Raw genomic sequence first — 22,757 nt, 5'->3', positions numbered from 1 at the left:
GAACTTTTTCCGGAGGAATTGCTTTGCTAAAGTACAATCCATTGCCCCCACCCCCCACCCCACCCCCTGTGTCTACAGTGATCCACCAGTTCCTCTGATAGGGGGCATGGAGGGTTTTCTAGGACAGAACACATAGTGTGAAGTAGTCTAGGTGTTACATACCTATGTTGTCCACACTCAGAGTGAGTTGTGTCGGCTGGAAAGAGTGCTCGAGGCACATCGGAGCAGAGCCTTACACATGCAAAGGGAAGTGGTTCGGTCTGATGGTGCTGTCTGATGATCTCTAGTGCGTGAAACTCCGAGAGACAGGAGTAAAACTTCTGATGTCTGTCTACGTTGTGTGTGTGTGTGTGTGCGCGCGCACGCGCGTGCGTGTGTGTGTGTGTTTAGTCTTCGGTCAGAATGATCCGGATGCCACCGTTCTCCTGTGTCCCGATGGTTATGCGGGAGGAAGTGGTCTGTGTCTGGGTGAGTGTAAATGACTTAGTACATCTGTGAATTGTCACACCGTTTTGCTTTTGAGTCATTTCAGTGATTAATGAAGCATATGTTGGTTCCCAATACTATCCACATTTTCAATGTTTTTCTAGACCTACATGTACATGTATTTTACTCTTCTCCGATTCCAGACGTCGATGAGTGTATGGAGATGTTGCACACCTGCAACTTGGATACAACAACCTGCACAAACACTGTCGGATCATTCAATTGCTCTTGCTTGTCTGGCCATCAAGAACTTAACGCCAATCGATGTGAAGGTAAAATTGGTGACATGGCACACTGATGAAGCGATTGATATTGATAAACAGACCGCAAGCTGCTGCTTACCCTTTGATGGCGGAATGATGATACTGCATAACATGTAATTTTAGGTGGAGTATAATTTCGGTGTCAGTGACCTGCCAGGTTTCAGGTGTAATGTAGAAATAGGTGACCAGCGTTTCCTGTACATCCAGTGCCTACTCCAGTGCCATTTAAATGTAATCTAAAATAGGTGCCTGGTTTCTCGAGCGAAATTACCGAATTTTAAGTTACACCGACAATAACATGCAATGAGGATACAGAAAAACCTGTCAAGGCGACCACTCGGATAAGGCGACCACCTGTCCTAGAAGACCATAGAAACCAGGACCGAGGGATGCTATTTCCAGTCAAATGTCCCTGGATAAGGAGACCACCTGATAACAGAGACCACCTTGTGAAGGTCCCTTGAGCGGTCGTCTTGGACAGGTTTCACTGTACGTCGTCAATACCATTGCTACCACAAAACGCGCAGTGAAGTTGTATTTCTCAACGGTGACATCTGGCTGCGGCCAACCACCCTTCGATTCGTGGGCTGTTGCAAGTAGTGTCTATGCCAGTACAAGTGGAGCGAGAAGGGTATTATTTCACTCATTCATTCACTCAATAAACTGTTGGCTTTTAGAGCGCATGGAGGAGGAGAGTTAGTTTCTTGTATCATTCATTCACTCAATCAATCAATCTGTACAGCTAAATCTGCTTCAACATGTTCAGGTCTAACCTCAATGTTATCACTTACAATAATCTCAGCTACATATAGATATTGTTTGGCTTCCTGTACAAGGGTAACACGCAGCCATTTAGTAAATTTTCGCTGGTAAATACTTCAGTGTGTATTCTCACAGAACGTCTATTGGTGGAAGTATGAGGATTTAGAATCACTCCATAATTGTTATAGTGCTTTGCAATGAATTTATCTTTGTGTGTGTGTGTGTGTGTGTGTGTGTATGTGTATGTATGTGTGTGTGTATGTGTGTGTGTGTGTGTGTGTGTGTGTGTTCTGCCTGTAGATATTGATGAATGCAGTACATCACCATGCGATGCTAATGCTAACTGTACAAATAACATTGGCTCATTCACATGTGCTTGCGACCAAGGATTCTCTGGTGATGGCTTCACGTGCGCTGGTAAGTAATAATGCGCTGTATAAAATTGATCGGTGGTGATGATATCCAGGAACTTGGCATTCCCACGGCTGCCAAAATGTCCAAATTTTCCTTCACTAGAACACCATGCAGATAAATTATAGTTGGTCAATATTTCAGTCTGTTTTCTCACAGAATGAATGAGGATTTAGAATCAATTCAAAATGGCTATAGTGCTTTGCAATGAATTTCCCTTTGTGTGTGTTCTGCCTGTAGATATTGATGAATGCAGTGCATCACCATGCAATGCCAATGCTAACTGCACAAATAGCATTGGCTCATTCACATGTGCTTGCAACCAAGGATTCTCTGGTGATGGCTTTACGTGCGCTGGTAAGTAATCATGCGCTGTAAAAAACTGAGCGGTGGTGATGGTATAGAGGCAATTTTGCGTTCTCACTGCTGCCGAAATGTCCAATTTCTTGGACAGAGTCCGATTTTCTAAGGCTTTTCCGAATACCGGTCAGAAAAAGGATCCGTCCGAGAACAGGAAAAAGGCCAGGGGTGAGTGCAGGCCTGGGTCAGTATATGCTTCCTCCGTATAAATAAACTTCGTGCCTTTTATTCAACGGTGTCTTTGAGCGAGAACCTACTCAACGAACCGCGCCAAAGGCTGTCATCGACAACCCACATTCATGTCGAGGTAAGTTTGGTTGATCCCGAACAGATTCTGCACGGAAGCCATACGAGTAAGGACGTTGCCGACAGGAAATCACAAGTCAATTGGAAAAAAAACCTACCACTTACTTGCTCGAAACTGACAGAGTGACGAATTGGAGCTCGCGGCTGGAACACAGAGCCACGTGGCACTCGCTGCCCTGAAGATGGCCACACTCGTAGGTCTACTTACGGTGCATGGTCGCTTGTTCCGCTCGCGCACGGCAATATAAAACATTTCAGTCGTGGTGCAGCCAGCCCAGACTCCGGATCGGAATTTCGACGATCTGGCTTTCTTTGCCTCTCACCAGTCAGACGTCTCCTTTGTCGCGAAGGGACCTCCTCAAAGCCGTTGTAGAATGCTGGGAGGAGTATCCTGCCGAGAAAATGCGAAGCGTGTGGATGTGCTTGTGCAGATCGTTTCACAGAATAGTGGAGGTTGCGGGCTGGAACGCCTGAATAGTCGACACCAATTCGTACGCAGCTCTGGGGATGAAGAGGACATAGCCAGTGTGCCGCGTAGGATCATCACTGCCGCTGACAAGAAGCTGAATGAAATGCGAGCGGAAGCAGCAACTGTTGGCGATGCGGAGTCAGCGTCGTCAGGTGACAATGACACGAGCGACGAAAACTCTGAATAAACTCAATCTCATTCATCTGAGTTGCTTTTTTTTTCTTTGTATATAGCTCCCAAACAGGTTAAACAATGCCACGAGTGTTATTCCAAGTCAAACGGAAAAATTCCAGAGCTGTGTGCAGCCTGCCAAAAAGAGTCACGATGTTTTTGTATACGGAGTAAGTATGTAGTAGTATATCTCACCGGTCACATCTGCCTTCGACCAGCCACCCTTCAGGTTGTGTGCTTTGGCAATTGGTGATGTCACTCTGTATGTCAGTACATATAGAGTGAGAATGGGTATCCTTTCATTCATTCCCTCAATCAACATGTTCAGCTAAAACTTCTTCAACATTTCAGCTCTATCCTCTATGATATCTCTTCCAATAATCCCAGTTTTGCTTTGTGTGCTAGAGCTATAAGCAGCACTTTCATAAATTTAAGCAGGTCAATACTTCAGTCTGCATTCTCACAGAACCTCTATTGGTGGAAGTATGAGTATTTAGAATCACTCCATAATGGCTATAGTGCTTTGCAATGAATTTCTGTGTGTGTGTGTGTGTGTGTGTGTGTGTGTGTGTGTGTGTGTGTGCCACCTTTGTTGGTTTCAGGGTTCATATACTTTCTATTTGAAGTATACATACCTGTTAACCATGGGCTACTTCTGGCTAGATTAACTCTTGTGTAATCATGGTGCTAGTGAAGCTTGTATCAGATCCACTCTGATTTGGCCACCCACCCTAGTAGCAAGTATTACCTTCACTGGGGGCAGGGGTAACTGCAGTTGGATCCCGGGACGGATACCCTGATGCCGTCAATCCTTTTTCTGCACCTTGTCCTCACCCACTTACTGAGGTGTGGTGAGCCCATAAGTGGGATCGTTTTCAAGTCCACCCAGAGTTTCGGGGATTTCAGGGGATGTCGGCCGTTGGGCGGTTCAATAGCCAATTGAGTCATCTTTCCAAGACTCCTTTTGAGTCTCTCTCCCCTCTCCCGGGGAGACCCACGTGACCAGTTTTGGCAGTGAGCAACAAATACAAGTGTGTGTGTGTGTGTCTGTGTGTCTGTGTGTCTGTGTGTGTGTGTGTGTGTGCGTGTGTGTGTGTATGTGTGTGTGTGTGTGTGTGTGTGTGTGTGTGTGTGTGTGTGTTCTGCCTGTAGATATTAATGAATGCAGTACATCACCATGCGATACCAATGCTAACTGTACCAATAGCATTGGCTCATTCACATGTGCTTGCAACACAGGATTCTCTGGTGATGGCTTTACGTGCGCTGGTAAGTAATCATTATTGTACCCGGGTGGTCCTCTTTTCTTCTTATAAATCATTATTGTTTTAAGCCTTTCCGCATTCACATCACCAAGCAAGCTTGGCTGGTCTAAGCTTAAGCCAAATCATATGAAGAATGAGGAATGAGAGGGGTGAGTAATAATGCACTGTATAAAATTGGCCTCCGGTGATGGTATAGAGGCACTTGGCATTCCCAGTGCTGCCAAGCCATCCGATTTTCCGGACAGTGTCCAGTTTTTTGAAGGCTTTACCGAGTACTGGTGAGAAAATGGATACATCCTAAAAACAGGGGTAAGTGGAGGCCCAGAGCCAGCTCCTGATGGCTGGTACAGCCCCAGGTCATCCGCAGGGGCAACCATTAGTAGGCATACCCTATGCCCAAATTCCGCCTCTTAGAAGGATGAACCACGAGCTCTATGCTATTTTACATTGTATCTGGCTGGCTCAGCTCCAGATTCAGCGTGCAAAAGATACACAGTTAGTAGAGCAGGCCTTACTGGAGGAATAGAACAGTTCAGGAGTGAGGAACTCTAGCGAGGGTGTACAAGATTAGCCTACAATTACCGTAAAGTACCGCCAGATCACCCAGTCTCGCGAGAGCGCCCCACCTTGATTTTACAGCCAGGGAAAGGAAAATCGTATGGCAGAGTGCAACGAATTTTGTAGGGCCTGTACGACGTGAGACCCTTGGTACACTAAGGTCACACTTGGTAGGTTTTTGTGTGGAGCTCGTATCCGCTTGAAGGTAAATTGAGTACGGATTGACTGCATAACATGTAATATGTGTACAAGGTTCGTGTCGTATGACCTACAGCCAGGAGATCACCTCCACAGTACGACCACAAAAGGACGAGATGGTGGGGCGCTCTGGCGGTACTTTACGGTAGTACCCTGAAGTAGTATTTTATTTCCCTTGCCGCATCTCGCTCCAGACAACTACCCTTCAATTTGTGTACTAAAAATAATAAGCTGCTCTTTAGTAAATTTTACCAGGTCATTATTTAAGTCTGCATTCTCACAGAACCTCTATTGGTGGAAGTATGAGTATTTAGAATCACTCCATAATGGCTATATTGCTTTGCAATGAAGTTCTCTTTGTATGTATGTATGTGTGTTCTGCCTGTAGATATTGATGAATGCAGTGCATCACCATGCAATGCCAATGCTAACTGTACAAATAGCATTGGCTCATTCACATGTGCTTGCAACCAAGGATTCTCTGGTGATGGCCTTACGTGCGCTGGTAAATAAAAATTTTGTTATTACGGAAATGCACTTGCACTGTGGGTTCAAACTGGGACATGGACAATTGTTCGCTATATCACAAAATCCGCTATATGCGAGTTTGTCCTAAGTGGAGTCAACTATATACCTATTTTCTCTAGTTGCCACACTTCACCTTGTGAGCATACTGCACATACGGGTGCAGAGAAGTAATACATTCGGAGTCAATGTTTAATGCTTTCAGGCTGCATACAAGATAACAGGCTGTACATATTATGATATGACGTCCTGGTACTTCAACAGCATCTTCCACACGTCATACTTTGTAAACTGCTGCACAGGAAACAGGGTGTAAGGGGGGGGGGCATATCTGGAAATATCAGGAGATAATACAATTGTTTGATTACGGAGTAGAATAGGTAGTCATTCTTTCACTCGATCAACGTGTTCACCTAAATCTTCTTCAACACTTGACGTCTCAGATCTAACCTCTATGGTATCACTTTCAATAATTTTATTTTGATATTGTCTGGCTTCCCTCACTAGAGCACCAAGCAGGTAAATTTTAGCTGTCCAATATTTCAGTCTGTATTCTCACAGAACCTCTATTGATGGAAGTATGAGTATTTAGAATCACTCCATAATGGCTATAGTGCTTTTCAATGAATTTGAATTTCCCTTTTTGCGTGTATTCTGCCTATAGATATCAATGAATGCAGTACATCACCATGCGATGCCAATGCTAACTGTACAAATAGCATTGGCTCATTCACATGTGCTTGCAACACAGGATTCTCTGGTGATGGCTTTACGTGCGCTGGTAAGTAATAATGTGCTGTAAAAAATTGATCTGTGGTGATGGTATACATGTAGAAGCAATCTGGCATTCCCAGTGCTGGCAAGATGTCCAATTTTTCGGACCCAGTCCGATATGTGAAGGCTTTTCCGAGAACTGGTCAAAAAAATACTGGTCACAAAAAACTGGTCAGAAACACAATAAAAACCCGGGGTACGTACCTGCCCGGGTCAGCATAGTTGTTTTTCTCGCCGATCATATCTGACTTCGACTTTCTCCAACTTTTGAAGGCATTTCCGAATACTTGTCAGAAAAAGGATACGTCCGAAAAACAGGTTAAATGCCTGGGTTAGTACCGGCCCGGAACCAGCTACGGAGAGTGAGAGATGGTACGGGCCCAAGTCATCTACAGGATCGATCATTAGTAGACATTGCCCTATGCCCAATGTCAGCCTCTTGGGACGATGAACCTCTAGCTCACTCCATAATGGCTATAGTGCTTTGCAATGAATTTCTCTTGGTGTATATGTGTGTGTTCTGCCTGTAGATATTGATGAATGCAGTACATCACCATGCGATGCCAATGCTAACTGTACAAATAGCATTGGCTCATTCACATGTGCTTGCAACACAGGATTCTCTGGTGATGGCTTCACGTGCGCTGGTAAGCAATAATGCGTTGTATAAAATTGATCTGTGGTGATGGTATCCAGGCACTTGGCAGTTTGTGCCTTTTTGTCGCACTCGCTGACTGTATAATTATGATCTGGTGATGTTGGTGGACAGTTTGTCAAAACTCATAACATTTTGTCCGTTCCTTTAATCCCTGAATAGGGAGTAAAATAGTCTATTTTATAGAGTGAGAAAATAAGTATTCATTTATTCACTCAATCAACGTGTTCAGCTAAATCTGCTTCAGTACTTCAGGTCTCAGGTCTAACCTCAATGGCATCACTTCTAATAATGTTACTTAGACATTGTCTGGCTAACTGTAATTTTTAGCAGATCATTATTTCAGTCTGTATTCTCACAGAGCCTCTATTGGTAGAAGTATGAGTATTTAAAATCACTCCATAATGGCTAGAGTGCTTTATAATGAATTTCTCTTTGTGTGTGTATGTGTATGTATATGTGTGTGTATTCTGCCTGTAGATATTGATGAATGCAGTACATCACCATGCAATGCCAATGCTAACTGTACCAATAGCATTGGCTCATTCACATGTGCTTGCAACACAGGATTCTCTGGAGATGGCTTTACGTGCGCTGGTAAGTAATAATGCACTGTATAAAATTGATCTGTGGTGATGGTATACATGAAGAGGCACTTTGGCATTCCCAGTGCTGGCAAGATGTCCAATGTTTTGGACAGAGTCCGATTTTTGAAGGCTTTTCCGAATACTGGTCAGACAATGGATACGTCGGAAAACAGGATAAATGCCAGGGTAAATATAGGATAAATGCCAGGGTAAATATAGGATAAATGCCAGGGTAAATATAGGCCCGGGTCAGAATACATGTAGAAGTATTTTTCACTAGTCACATCTGCCTTCGACCAACCACCCTTCAATTTGTGCGCATTGGCAATTGGTGTAAATGTCTCTCTGTATGTCAGTACATATGGAGAGATAATGAGTATTCATTCATTCATTCATTCATTCATTCAATCAATCTACATTTGCTGTGAAACCTGATTCAGCATTTCAGCTCTAACCTCATTGGTATCACTGCCAATAATCCCAGTTTCGCTGCCTGTGCTTGAGCAATGAGCAGCTCTTTAATAATGCTGCTTGTGGCTCGAAACGTCATGCCGCTGTTAGCTTGATTATCGATTGATCCGTTTGAACATTACCTTATTCGTAGCATTGCTAAATTTATCCATGTTAATCATGTCGTTTCCCTGTCCCAAATCTGACGGTCCTTTTCCCTCAAGTTTCAACCGGCCCTAGGACAACAAGAAGCTCTTTTAATGCTGCTATTGCAATATCTAAATTCCGGACGACTGACGGTGTCAATTCCTTTTCAAATCGTGCTGCACTGTTCTTTAATTATTTGCCTGTGGAGTGGCGCACCCAGCACCGCACTACATTTGCTAAGCACCTTCAGACCATGCTAAAAGACGCAGCGTCTTTTCAGAAGTATTTTGATCTTCTTTTCAGCAACGCCCTCATTGATCTGCATCGCCTGTATTGTATAACTGTGTTTACTGTGTTCCTAGTTTAAATTCGTTTTTAAAAACATCTCTTTAATTCTTGCCTTATCCCATTAGGACCATGCTTAACCCTTTATGTACTGAAAAATTGTACACAGACTGAATTTGATCTCGACTCACCTCAAATTCTATAATTATCCGGGTCATAACTTTAGTCTCCTTTTGACGATTTTTTCAATCTTGGCCTTCCTGGAAAGCTTGTCGCAAGAGGAACACATTGAGCCCACGCTTGCCACCATGAAGGTCAAAACGCCAGCGCTACAGCCCAGCGTCTTAGCTGCAATGCCAATATTCCGACAGAAGTCGTCTTGCATCAGCCATTTCGCTCTCCATGCTCGTAACAACTAATGCTACAGTCACACCTCGTTAGGACGAACTTCAAGGGTCTGAACGAATTTGTTTGTCTTATCGGGAGTTCTTCTTATCCAGATCTGACAAAAAATCGATATGCATATCAGATGGATTGTATTTACGTGAAGGTGCATGCTGTGGTACATGGGAAGCATGTTATTCTTAGCATAAGCCAGAAACAGGTAAGTACAATGACACAGTGCAATGAATCACGACTGTGTCGAAAGTTCGTACAACGCACTGATTGATTTGTTCAAAACACGCTTGAAAACAATTTGCACTGTACGTACAATATGACCTAGACTATTGAAAAAAAGAAGAAGAAAAAAGGCAGCCAGCGCACGCGCACGCTCGTGGACCGAAAGTTCGTACTACATGTACATGACCACACTGACTTTGTTCAAATCACACTTGAAAATAGTTCGTCTTCGTGAAAGTTCGCTGTACAGAAGTTCGTCGTAAACGAATAATTTTGACTTGAATTGATGCCTGGCCAACCATAGGATTGGCCTTAGTTCGTACTAATGGAAAGTTCGCCTTATCAGTGTTCGTCCTAACGAGGTTTGACTGTACTTCCAAAAATATTCACAAACTGCCATGAGTCCGTTTACCATTTTGAACGTGTTTCTACCGTAATTCTACGTCACTGCATGCCCAGAATGATGGGGAAATCCCTCATTCAAATTTGCCCGAGCGGCTATTGAGCGACATTTGCCGCGATTCGACTTTCGAGCTTCGTAACTCTGGAACCACACATCGGAGCGCTTCAGCGATAGCTTCAATGGACAGCTGGGAGTTTTCTCTTTGACCTACATATTTTAGTTTTCGGATATAACCCAGGAATGACTGAGTTACGAGCGATTGAAATTTTGAAAAGTTTCGATCCCCTGTTGTACAGTTCGTACACAAAGGCTTAAAGACAGAAGTATTTTGATCTTCTTTTCAGCAAACCGCCTCATTGATCTGCATCGCTTGTATTGTAAACCTGTGTTTACTGCTTAATGCTGCTTTATTGTTCCAAGTATCAGTTAAGTTTAGTTTAAATATCTCTTATTATTATTATTTTTTCTCACCCCACACCCCTCTACTCTGTTATCGGCGCTCTTAAGAGTTGTGTTCATCACTGTTGAGGTTTCCGATGGAAAATAAAAGAATACTACTACTACTACTGACTGGTTTGAGGGAAAGAGACAAACGGGAAAAGTCTGAAGAAAATATTGACTGTCACCACCAGGACTCGAACCAGGAACCCTCGCTTGTAGCCAGCGATGCTCTAACCACTGAGCTATGGTGTAGTCGTCATCCCAGCAGAGGCCGTTCAACATTTTCTTCAGACTTCGTAACTCACACTTCCTACTACTACTAATAAATTTAAGCAGGTAAATACTTCAGTCTGAATTGTCACAGAACCTCTATTGGTGGAAGTATGAGGATTTAGAATCACTTCATAATGGCTATAGTGCTTTTCAATGAATTTCTCTTTGGGTGTGTGTGTGTTCTGCCTGTAGATATTGATGAATGCAGTGCATCACCATGCGATACCAATGCTAACTGTACCAATAGCATTGGCTCATTCACATGTGCTTGCAACCAAGGATTCTCTGGTGATGGCTTCACGTGCAATGGTAAGTAATCATTATTGTGCTTGGTTTGTCCTCTTTTCTTCTTATAAATCATTATTTTTATAAGCTTTTTCGCGTTCCTATCACCAAGCAAGCTTGGCTGGTTTTAGCTTCAGCCAAATCGTATGAAGAATGAGGAATGAGAGGGGTAAGTAATAATGCGCTGTATAAAATTGATCTGTGGTGATGGTATAGAGGCACTTGGCATTCGCAGTAGTGCCAAGCCATCCGATTTTCAGGACAGTGTCGAGTTTTGGAAGGCTTTAACGAATTCTGGTCAGAAAATGGATACGTCCTAAAAACAGGATAAATGCCAGGGGTAAGTGCATTCAGCCTCTTGGATGGATGAGCCTCTAGCTCTATGCTATTCTACATTGTATCTGGCTGGCTCAGCTACATATTCAGCATGCAAAAGATATACAGTTAGTAGAGCAGGCCTTACTGGAGGAATAGAACAATTCAGGAGTGAGGAACTCTAGCAAGGGTGTACAAGATTAGCCTAAAATTACTGTAAACTACCGCCAGAGCGCTCCGTCTTGCAAGAGCGCCCCACCTTGATTTTACAGAAAGGGAAAGGAAAATCGTATGGCAGATTGCAACGAATTTTGTACGGCCTGTACGACGTGAGACCCTTGGTATACTAAGGTCCCACTTGGTAGGTTTTTGTGTGGAGCTCGTATCCGCTTGAAGGTAAATAAAGCCAAACAACAACAACAACAACAACAACAACAACAAGGTAAATTGAGTACGGATTGACTGCATAATATGTAATATGTGTACAAGGTTCGTGTCGTATGACCTACAGCCAGGAGATCACCTCCACAGTACGACCACAAAAGGACGAGATGGTGGGGCGCTCTGGCGGGACTTTATGGTAGTACCCTGAAGTAATATTTTATTTCCCTGGCCGCATCTCGCTCCAGCCACCTACCCTTCAATTTGTGTACTAAAAATAATAAGCTGCTCTTTAGTAAATTTTACCAGGTCATTATTTCAGTCTGTATTCTCACAGTAGCACCTCTATTGGTAGAAGTATGAGTATTTAGATTCACTCCATAATGGCTACAGTGCTTTGCAATGAATTTCTGTGTGTGTGTGTGTGTGTATTCTGCCTATAGATATTGATGAATGCAGTACATCACCATGCGATACCAATGCTAACTGTACAAATAGCATTGGCTCATTCACATGTGCTTGCAACACAGGATTCTCTGGTGATGGCCTTACGTGCGCTGGTAAATATAAATGTGCTGTAATTGATCGGTGGTGATGGTATCCGGGCACTTTGCATTCCCACTGCTGCCAAACTGTCCAATTTTTTGGGCAATGTCACATACTTCTTATGTAGGCTTTTCTGAAAACAGGTTTCTGAAAACAGCTAAAATGCCAGGGGTCCATACTTATCCCCCCGCAGTAATCCTGAAATTCAATGAACTACAGTCAGCTCCTGATATAACGAACACCATACATGTAGTGCCAGGAGAATAAGTTCTTTATAGCCTAATTTTGTTATAACAGAATTGCACTTGCACTGTGGGTTCAAACTGGGACATGGACAACTGTACGCTATATCACAAAATCCGCTATATGCGAGTTTGTTCTAAGTGAAGTCGACTATATACCTATTTTCTCTAGTTGCCACACTTCACTTTGTGAGCATACTGCACCTAATAGTGTAGAGAAGTAATACATGCAGGGTCAACGTTTACATGCTTTCAGGCTGCATACAAGATAACAGGCTGTACAATATTGCGATATGACGTCCTGGTACTTCAACAGCATCTTCCACACATCATACTTTGTAAACTGCTGCACAGGAAACGGGGCATAAGGGGAGAGGGGGAGAGAGAACATATCTGGAAATATCAGTGACAATTTTTGGATTACGGAGTAGAATACCGTATTTCCTCGATTAATAGACCTGGTCTTTTGTTTTTTGAAGAGGGTTGGACCCCGGTCTCTTATTTGGGCATGGTCCATTATTTGAGCACGGTCCACTATATTTTCATCGGCACATCGCTGGAAATGGTGGATTTTTAACACGTCATAATATAGAAGTTCTATATTATGACGTGTGAAAAATCCACCATTTCCAGCGATGTGCCGATGAAAATATAGTGGGCCGTGCTCAAATAATGAAAGAAAGCACTAGCCACTACAAAAATTGTAGTTGCGCAACCTAAAGTCGCGTCCTTTTTTGATCCACCACGTGCTTTCTTAGTGCGCATACGCAAAGCGATGAGCTCAAATAAGAGATCGAGTCTCTTATTCGGGCATGGTCTACTATTTTTCCGTGAGGCCTCTAGGAGGTTCTACTATTTGAGCATGGTCTATTATTCGAGCATGGTCCATTAATCGAGGAAATACGGTAGTCTTTATATATGTAGAGTGAGAATAGGTAGTCATTCTTTCACTCAATCAACGTGTTCACCTAAATCTTCTTCAACACTTTAGTTCTCAGATCTAACCTCTATGGTATCACTTTCAATAATTTTATTTCGATATTGTCTGGCTTCCCTCCTTAGAGCACCATGCAGGTAAATTTTAGCTCGCCGATATTTCAGTCTGTATTCTCACAGAACCTCTATTGATGGAAGTATGAGTATTTAGAATCACTCCACAATGGCTATAGTGCTTTGCAATGAATTTCCCTTTGTGTGTGTGTGTGTGTGTGTGTGTGTATGTGTGTGTGTGTGTGTATGTGTGTGTGTTCTGCCTGTAGATATTGATGAATGCAGTGCATCACCATGCGATGCCAATGCTAACTGTACAAATAGCATTGGCTCATTCACATGTGCTTGCAACACAGGATTCTCTGGGGATGGCTTTACGTGCGCTGGTAAGTAATAATGTGCTGTAAAAAATTGATCTGTGGTGATGGTATACATGTAGAAGCAATCTGGCATTCCCAGTGATGGCAAGATGTCCAATTTTTCGGACAGAGTCCGATATGTGAAGGCTTTTCCGAGAACTGGTCAAAAAAATACTGGTCAGAAACACAGGATAAAAACCCGGGGTACGTACCTTCCCGGGTCAGCATAGTTGTTTTTCTCGCCGATCACATCTGACTTCGACTTTCTCCAACTTTTGAAGGCATTTCCGAATACTTGTCAGAAAAAGGATACGTCCGAAAAACAGGTTAAATGCCTGGGTTAGTACCGGCCCGGAACCAGCTACTGAGAGTGAGAGATGGTACGGGCCCAGGTCATCTACAGGATCGATCATTAGTAGACATTGCCCTATGCCCAATGTCAGCCTCTTGGGCCGATGAACCTCTAGCTCTGTGCTATTCTACATTGTAACTTTTATATCTGGCTGGCTAAGCTACAGATTTAGCTTGCAAAAGATGTACAGCTAGTAGGAGGGAGGAAAAGAACAGTTCAGGAGTGAGGGACTCTAGCGAGGGTGTACACGATTAGCCTACAATTGGTAAAAATTGATACGGCCATGACCGTACCCGCCTCACCAGTGGCGCTGGCCCTGAAGTGCAATTGTATTTCTCGGCGGTCACATCTGGCTGCGGCCAACTACCCTTCTACTTGTGTACTGTTGCAATTGTTTACGGCTCTCTGTACGCCAGTATACATATATGTGGAGTGAGAATGGGTATTCTTTCATTCATTCATCCACTCAATTTGAATCAACTTGCACAGCTAAACCTGCTTCAACATTTCAGCTTTAATCTCAATGGTATCACTTCCAATAATCTTTAGATAGTGTCTGGCTTTCTGCACTAGAACAACAAGCAGCTCTTTAGTACACTTCAGCCTGTCATTATTTCAGTGTGTGAATATTTTCACAGAACCTCTATTGGTGGAAGTATGAGGATTTAGAATCACTTCATAATGGCTAGAGTGCTTTGCAATGAATTTCCCTTTTTGTGTGTGTTCTGCCTGTAGATATTGATGAATGCAGTGCATCACCATGCGATACAAATGCCAACTGTACAAATAGCATTGGCTCATTCACATGTGCTTGCAACACAGGATTCTCTGGTGATGGCTTTACGTGCGCTGGTAAGTAATAATGCACTGTATAAAATTGATCTGTAGTGATGGTATTCAGGAACTTGGCAGTTTGTGCCTTTTTGTCGCACTCGCTGACTGTATAATTATGATCTGGTCACGTTGGTGGACAGTTAGTTAAAACTCGTAACATGTTGTCCTTTCGTTTAATCCCTGATTAGGGAGTAACATTGTCTTCTATATGTAGAGTGAGAATAGGTAGTCATTCATTCACTTGTCATGGCCGCGCTTTGGCGGGTTTTGATGACTTGGCTTAGGTCAGTCTAGTGGCTCCCCAGTTAGACAACCAATAGAGTCGCCATCCAAGTTAGCTAGCTCACACAGAACGACAGGTTTCTAATTGCACTTGAACAGTGTTTATTCAACCATTGCAATGCTAGATCGAAGATCAAGCGTGAAGAGTCAAAAGACCCAAGCAGGAGAGAGTCGGAGTGACTCTCTCAGAATCGAGCGTGAATCGAAGGAGTAGTGAGCTCCCCGAGAATCGAGGATGAATGTTAGCAAAACAGCTCCTTATATATGCTACATTATGTGATCAAAAGTGTACAGCGGCAAGAATGCGTAAGGATTATTTCTATATTTCAAACAGTGGTGCAATATATGCAATCAGCCAAACTAGAATATAGTACAAAGATCAATCAATACGGGGAGCTCGCTCACCCAAATGTGAATATCAGTGATCTCCAAATGCTGGCATGATCTTGGTCCGCGATCCGGTGGCTGGGATGCATTGCAGCAGGCGGAAAGCGTAGCTGTGTCGCTCTTGTGGCTTCACCCAATATGGGCTCTTCCCCCAAACATAGCAGCAGAAGGCAATGCCGTGTTCCCTCCAACGGGCCTGGGGTCTAGAGTACGCGAAGTACTGTCGACCCTTTGCATCTTACAACACGAGAAGAGGCGCCACTCTTGCTCAACTAACAAGGGTATCAGCTCCCTTGCAGGACTAAGCGTGGCCCCCTCAAGCTCAACAGTGTAGTGAGTACAATGCTGACGACTTGTACTGAAGGTGTTGCCGACGTACGACAACACTTTGCGACTCTAGGCCACAAGTTATAAGCCATGATTGCTCAACTAACGAAAGTGCCAAATCCTTCGTCGGACTAATCATGGTTCTTACAGAACTCTAGAATATTTCGGAGCCCAGCTTTTGGCTGCTAAACTCAATGCATGGTCGCTTTCACGACGAGTCTGATCCGGGTCATGACACTCTCAATCAACGTGTTCAGCTATATCTGCTTCAGCAATTTAGGTTTCAGGTCTAATCTCAATGGTATCACTTCTAATAATGTTACTGTGACAGTATGATATTGTCTGGCTTCTTGTAATTTTTAGCTGTCCAATATTTCAGTCTGTATTCTCACAGAACCTCTATTGGTAGAAGTATGAGTATTTAGAATCACTCCACAATGGCTATAGTGCTTTGCAATGAATTTCCCTTTGTGTGTGTGTGTGTGTGTGTGTGTGTGTGTGTGTGTGTGTTTTGTGTGTGTGTGTGTGTGTGTGTGTGTGTGTGTGTGTGTGTGTGTGTGTGTTCTGCCTATAGATATTGACGAATGCAGTGCATCACCATGCGATGCCAATGCTAACTGTACAAATAGCATTGGCTCATTCACATGTGCTTGCAACACAGGATTCTCTGGTGATGGCTTTACGTGCGCTGGTAAGTAATAATTCGCTGTAAAAATTGATCTGTGGTGATGGTATACATGTAGAGACTCATTCCCAGTGCTGGCAAGATGTCCAATTTTTCGGACAGAGTCCGATTTTTAAAGGATTTTCCGAGTACTTCCGAGTACTGGTCAGAGAAAGGATACGTCGGAAAGCAGGATAAATGCCACGGTAACTATAGGCCCAGGTCAGTATACATGTAGTATTATTTCTCACCAGTCCCATCTGGCTTCGAGCAGCCACCCTTCAATTTGTGTGTATTTGGGATTGGTGTAAATGTCACTCTGTTTGTCAGTAAATATGGAGCGAGAATGGGTATTCTTTCATTCATTCATTCATTTAATCAATCTACATTTACTGCTAAAACTGATCCTAAATTTCAGCTCTAACCTCAATGGTATCACTTCCAATAATCCCAGTTTCGCTTCTTGTGCTAAAGCAACGAGCAGCTCTTTAATAAATTTATTTGGTCCGCGGCATCAATATTGTCGCTTATCTTTCAACAATTTGAACTTAGACGTTGGACAACAACGTGTGTACTTGAGGTGATAAAACTTGGTACAATGGAAGGTGAGGTATAGAATGACAACTAGCGGCGAGGAATTTATTGTCCAAGGAAGGGTTCAAACTTGTTTGATCCTCCTCGTCGCTGCTCTCGCGCTAGTCACAAATATATTTTGCTCAGGTGCCCCTCTCTCGCTTTCGCAAGCTCATCTCTCTTCCTATCCACTGCCTGGCTATTTTCTAAAGGGAATTCGATCGTGATGGTCGCCTTTTCTATAGGACTTCGCGTGGGCAGCACGACTACCTGCGTGATTCAAATCAGTCGCCATTCTTTGCAAGATTTTATTTTGAACGACGACGGGAACAGTATATGTAGTTGCAAATATCCACGATGCGCTGGATACTCCAAGCGTTGAGCTGGGGTTGAGGAAACTGCGATCTCAGCTTGGCCAGCAATCCCCAAAGTGAGTGATCTCGGCCGTTTTCCAAGATAGAACTGATGCCGAGTAGCCAATTACGTTCTTGTGCGTCATGCTGCTCTCGCCTGCGCAGTGTGACAAGATAATCTACCGGTATTTTGATGCGGCGTGGTATCAATCAGAATCACCCACCCGTTGCTCTCGAAATCCACTCGAAATCTAGCTAGACCTTTGAGGTACTAGTAAACTAATTTACTAACCAAAATTGGAATGAAATTGGCTGCCAAGTGAGCATTGGTGACATAAAACAAAGCTGAAAGATAAGCGACAATATTGCTGACGCGGACCAAGTAAGCAGGTAAATACTTCAGTCTGAATTATCACAGAACCTCTATTGGTGGAAGTATGAGGATTTAGAATCAATCCACAATGGCTATAGTGCTTTGCAATGAATTTCTCTTTGTATATATGTGTGTGTGTGTGTGTGTGTGTGTGTGTGTGTGTGCGTGTGTGTGTGTGTATGTATGTGTGTGTGTGTGTATGTGTGTGTGTGTGTGTATGTGTGTGTGTTCTGCCTGTAGATATTGATGAATGCAGTGCATCACCATGCGATACAAATGCTAACTGTACAAATAGCATTGGCTCATTCACATGTGCTTGCAACACAGGATTCTCTGGAGATGGTTTTATGTGCAATGGTAAGTGGCCATTATTGCTACAAGCTTTTCGCGTTCATATCACCAAGCAAGCTTGGCTAGTCTTAGCTTAAGCCAAATCGTATGAAGAATGAGGAACAGTGTTTGAAGGCTTTTCTGAATGTTCATCAGAAAAAGGATACGTCCTAGAAACAGGATAAATGCCAGGGGTAAGTACCGGCCCGGAACCAGCTCCTGATAGACGGTACAGCCCCAGGTCATCTATAGGGCAGACCATTAGTAGACATTACCCTAAGCCCAATTTCAGCCTCTTGGGGGGGGGGGGGTGAACTTCTAGCTCTATGCTATTCTACATTGTATCTGGCTGGCTCAGCTACATATTCAGCGTGCAAAAGATACACAGTTAGTAGAGCAGGCCTTACTGGAGGAATAGAACAGTTCAGGGGTGAGGAACTCTAGCGAAGGTGTACAAGATTAGCCTACAATTAGTACAATGAAGTAAAATTGTTTTTCCCTGGCTGCATCTCGCTCCGGCCTACTACCCTTCAATTTGTGTAAATTTTAGCATTTCATTATTTCAGTCCGAATTCTCACGGAACCTCTATTGGTGGAAGTATGAGGATATAAAATCAACTCCATAATGGCAAGAGTACATAAACCAGAGTGTGCAACTCGGGATGGTTCCTGTGGGAGTATAATCCGTGCAGTACGTCATTTCTGACGGCATGGTAAGCCACAGGTACGGTGAAAAGTTGTGTAATCAGTCACGGTGGTGCAGGTCACTGAGTTGGTCCTGATTTCGGTTTTTTGATACGGATAGCCGGGTGAGTTTTCTTGTCAGCGGATGTACACATTGTCATGCAGTCACACAAAAACACCGATATCCTAAAACAGGACGTCATCATCATCATCATCATCATCATGCAAACTTGGCTGATTTCCGGGGCGGTGAAACACGAACATTTGTGCTGTACGCAAATCGCGGCTTGGCTGACATCATCAGGGTGACGTAGTGCACAAACTGCACTGTTTTCAGATCTGATAACTTATGCACAGTTGCACACTCTGCTTGATGTACTCATGATAATGGCTATAGTGCTTTGTGATGAATTTCTCTTTGTGCGTGTGTGTGTGTGTGTGTGTGTGTGTGTGTGTGTGTGTGTGTGTGTGTGTGTTCTGCCTATAGATATCAATGAATGCAGTACATCACCATGCGATGCCAATGCTAACTGTACAAATAGCATTGGCTCATTCACATGTGCTTGCAACACGGGATTCTCTGGGGATGGTTTTACGTGCAATGGTAAGTTTTTATGCGCTGTATAAACTTAATATTGGTGATGATATCCAGGAACTTGGCATTTCTGCGGCTGCCTTAGCAGTCCAATTTTTCGGGCAATGTCACATTTATGAAGGCTTTTCTGAAAACAGTTGTCTGAAAAACAGCTAAAAATGCCGGGGGTCCATACTTAGCCACGCAGAAATCCTGAAATTCAATCAACGACAGTCTACACCAGATATAACGAACACCATACATGTAGCGCCAGGGGAATAAGTTCATAGCCAAATTTTGTTATCACGGAAATGCTCTTGCACTGTGGGTTCAAACTGGGACATGGTCAATTGTTCGCTATATCACGAAATCCGCTATATGCTAGTTTGTTCTAAGTGGAGTCAACTATATACCTATTTTCTCTAGTTGCCACACTTCACCTTGTGAGCATACTGCACACACTAGTGTAGAGAAGTAATACATGCAGGGTCAGTGTTTACATGCTTTCAGGCTGCATACAACTGAGATAACAGGCTGTACATAGTGTGATAGCAGGTCATTACTTCAGTCCTGTGTATCTTCACAGCACGTCTAACGGTTATTGGTGGAAGTATGAGGATTTAGAATAACTCCATATAGGCTATAGTGCTTTGCAATGAATTTCTCTTTGTATGTATGTATGTGTGTGTGTGTGTGTGTGTATATGTGTGTGTGTGTGTGTGTGTGTGTGTGTGTGTGTGTGTGTGTGTGTGTGTGTGTGTGTGTGTGTGTGTATGTGTGTGTTCTACCTGTAGATATTAATGAATGCAGTACATCACCATGCGATGCCAATGCTAACTGTACAAATAACATTGGCTCATTCACATGTGCTTGCAACCAAGGATTCTCTGGTGATGGCTTTACGTGCGCTGGTAAGTAATAATGTGCTGTAAAAAATTGATCTGTGGTGATGGTATACATGAAGAGGCACTTTGGCATTCCCAGTGCTGGCAAGATGTCCAATTTTTCGGACAGAGTTTGATTTTTAAAGGCTTATCCGAATACTGGTCAGAAAAAGCATACGTCCTAAAAACAGGATAAATGCCAGGGATAAGCACAGGCCCGGGTCAGTATAACAGTTACATGTAGTAGTATTTCTCACCCGTCCCATCTGGCTTCGACCAACCACCCTTCGGGTTGTGTGCATTTGCAATTGGTGATGTCACTCTGTATGTCAGTATATATGGAGTGAGAATGGGTATTTTTTCATTCATTCACTCAATTAACATGTACAGCTAAACCTGCTTCAAAATTTTAGCTTTAACCTCAATGGTATCACTTTCAATGATTCATTTTCGGTTCCTGTACTAGAGCAACAAGCAGCTCTTTCATATATTTAAGCAGTTCAATACCTCAGTCTGTATTCTCACAGAATCTCTATTGGTGGAAGTATGAGGATTTAGAATCACTCCATAATGGCTATTGTTCTTTGCAATGAATTTCTCTTTGTGTGTGTGTGTGTTCTACCTGTAGATATTGATGAATGTAGTGCATCACCATGCGATGCCAATGCTAACTGTACAAATAGCATTGGCTCATTCACATGTGCTTGCAACCAAGGATTCTCTGGTGATGGCTTTACGTGCAATGGTAAGTAATCATTATTGTACTCCGGTGGTCCTCTTTTCTTCTTATAAATCATTATTTTTATAAGCTTTTTCGCGTTCCCATCACCAAGCAAGCTTGTCTAGTCTTAGGTTAAGCCAAATCGTATGAAGAATGAGCAACGAGTGAGATACTGTAAGTCTACAAATGTTCTGCCCATTCAACGTTTGGCCCCCTAGGGCCGGCTAAACTCCTTTTGGGTCACAACATATTTTCGACCTGTATCGCTGCCGCCTGTATACACTGTCACACTGAACCTTGCAAAACTAAATTTCGTCCGCAACAAATTTCGGCCAAATACAAGCAGGACGAAAATAGCCGATAATAAAATTAATATGGAAACGAGTGCTTTGCTGCTTCGAATTGTAGTTAGACCGCTTTGGCAAGTATCCTGCTGGTCTCATCATCTTCTAGTAACAATCGACATTCTTTGTTCCGTTGGGACTGTAGCTCGTGCTCATTTTTGTTGCACTTACCTTCCCCTCTTTAGTCTCTCCATAACCTTGAACCTTCCGAGTTGGAAGGCTGTCGGTTAGCGCTACGGAGATGTGTTGAAGCTAGGTGTCAGGACGTCGAATGTCCCAGTACTCTGTCAGTTTGTGCCTAGTTGTTGCACTTTCTGTCTGCATATAGTATCTAGTTACAGTGGTGGAGAGTTACTCTTAACTCGTTTCCATATGTCCTTTTTCTTTTCTACATTTATTATTGGCTCACTACCCGAGTTTCAAAACACCGCATGTTTTGTTGATTTGCAGTAAATCAAAATGCGCTGTATAAAATTGATCTGTTGTGATGGCATAGAGGCACTTGGCATTCCCAGTACTGCCAAGCCGTCTGATTTTCCGGACAGTGCCCAACTTTTGGAGGTTTTTCCAAATACTTGTCACGAAATGGATACGTCCTTAAACCATGATAAATGCCGGTGGTAAGTACCGGCCCGGAGCCAGCTTCTCAGAGATTGTACAGCCCCAGGTCATCTACAAGTTCGACCATTAGCAGGCATTACCCTAAGCCCGATTTCAGCCTCTGGGGGGGGGGGGGATGAGCCGCTAGCTCTATGCTATTCTACATTGTATCTGGCTGGCTCAGCTACAGATTCTGCTTGCAAAAGATATACAGCTTGTAAAGCAATGCGCTGTATAAAATTGACCTGTAGTGATTTCACTTGGCACTTGGCATTCCCACTGCTGCCAAACTGTCCGATTTTTTCGAACAGTGTTCCGTTTTTGAAGTGGCCGTAAGGGGCTGGGGGGGGGGGGGGGATGTCAGGCAATATTACAATTCTAGATTAGAGACTAGTCAATCCCTATTAGAGCTTTACCACTGCGATAAATGGCACCGGCCTTGCTCATCTCTTGAGGCTCTTGTTTCCATGTTGGCTATTTCCTGGACTACTCATATACGCCCAGCAAACATCAATTGATGGTTCTTGGCTCGCCATAGGCATATTTGGCTTTCTTTCAAGTAGGAAAGCTAACACGACAGCGATGGGGAGAGTGTTTACTGACCCTTGTGTGGTATGGCACCTTGTCCTTTTCCTTTTAGATATCAATGAATGTGCCCCGTCGCCTTGCTTCTTCGATCAGCCATGCATGAATACAGCTGGTTCATTCATATGTATTTGCTCACAAGGACTAAGTGGCGATTTATGCGAACAAGGTACACTTCTGCACTAGCTTGTTTGTTGTCCTGAACTTGTGTAACAAACGTAATGGCCTTGTTTAGACCTGAATTCAAATTTTTCTGTTCATTCATATGCCTTTGCTCACAAGGACTGAGTGGAGATTTCTGTGAACAAGGTATACTGCCATACTGACTTGTTTGTTGTCCTGATCTTGTTCGGTGAGAACTC

At 43.3% G+C, this 22,757-nt stretch overlaps 1 protein-coding gene across 1 annotated transcript in view; it reads left to right on the top strand.

Annotated features, from left to right (window-relative positions):
* LOC135823645 (uncharacterized) overlaps positions 1-22,757 on the top strand; it is a 119,078-nt gene that overhangs the window by 73,740 nt on the left and 22,581 nt on the right. Inside the window, exons 94-112 of the mRNA XM_065336493.1 lie at positions 391-468; positions 630-758; positions 1,812-1,928; positions 2,163-2,279; positions 4,381-4,497; positions 5,638-5,754; positions 6,439-6,555; positions 7,079-7,195; positions 7,684-7,800; positions 10,603-10,719; positions 11,835-11,951; positions 13,439-13,555; positions 14,616-14,732; positions 16,285-16,401; positions 17,914-18,030; positions 19,175-19,291; positions 20,056-20,172; positions 20,774-20,890; positions 22,451-22,564. Coding sequence (XP_065192565.1) covers positions 391-468; positions 630-758; positions 1,812-1,928; positions 2,163-2,279; positions 4,381-4,497; positions 5,638-5,754; positions 6,439-6,555; positions 7,079-7,195; positions 7,684-7,800; positions 10,603-10,719; positions 11,835-11,951; positions 13,439-13,555; positions 14,616-14,732; positions 16,285-16,401; positions 17,914-18,030; positions 19,175-19,291; positions 20,056-20,172; positions 20,774-20,890; positions 22,451-22,564 — 2,193 coding nt within the window. The remainder of the gene's footprint in view (positions 1-390; positions 469-629; positions 759-1,811; positions 1,929-2,162; positions 2,280-4,380; positions 4,498-5,637; positions 5,755-6,438; positions 6,556-7,078; positions 7,196-7,683; positions 7,801-10,602; positions 10,720-11,834; positions 11,952-13,438; positions 13,556-14,615; positions 14,733-16,284; positions 16,402-17,913; positions 18,031-19,174; positions 19,292-20,055; positions 20,173-20,773; positions 20,891-22,450; positions 22,565-22,757) is intronic.

The sequence above is a fragment of the Sycon ciliatum genome, chromosome 8 (genome assembly GCF_964019385.1).
Source record: "Sycon ciliatum chromosome 8, ocSycCili1.1, whole genome shotgun sequence".
In the NCBI taxonomy this organism is placed as follows: domain Eukaryota; kingdom Metazoa; phylum Porifera; class Calcarea; order Leucosolenida; family Sycettidae; genus Sycon; species Sycon ciliatum.
Note: the sequence above shows the minus strand (reverse complement) of the source record. Positions and strands in the feature narration are given on the sequence as shown.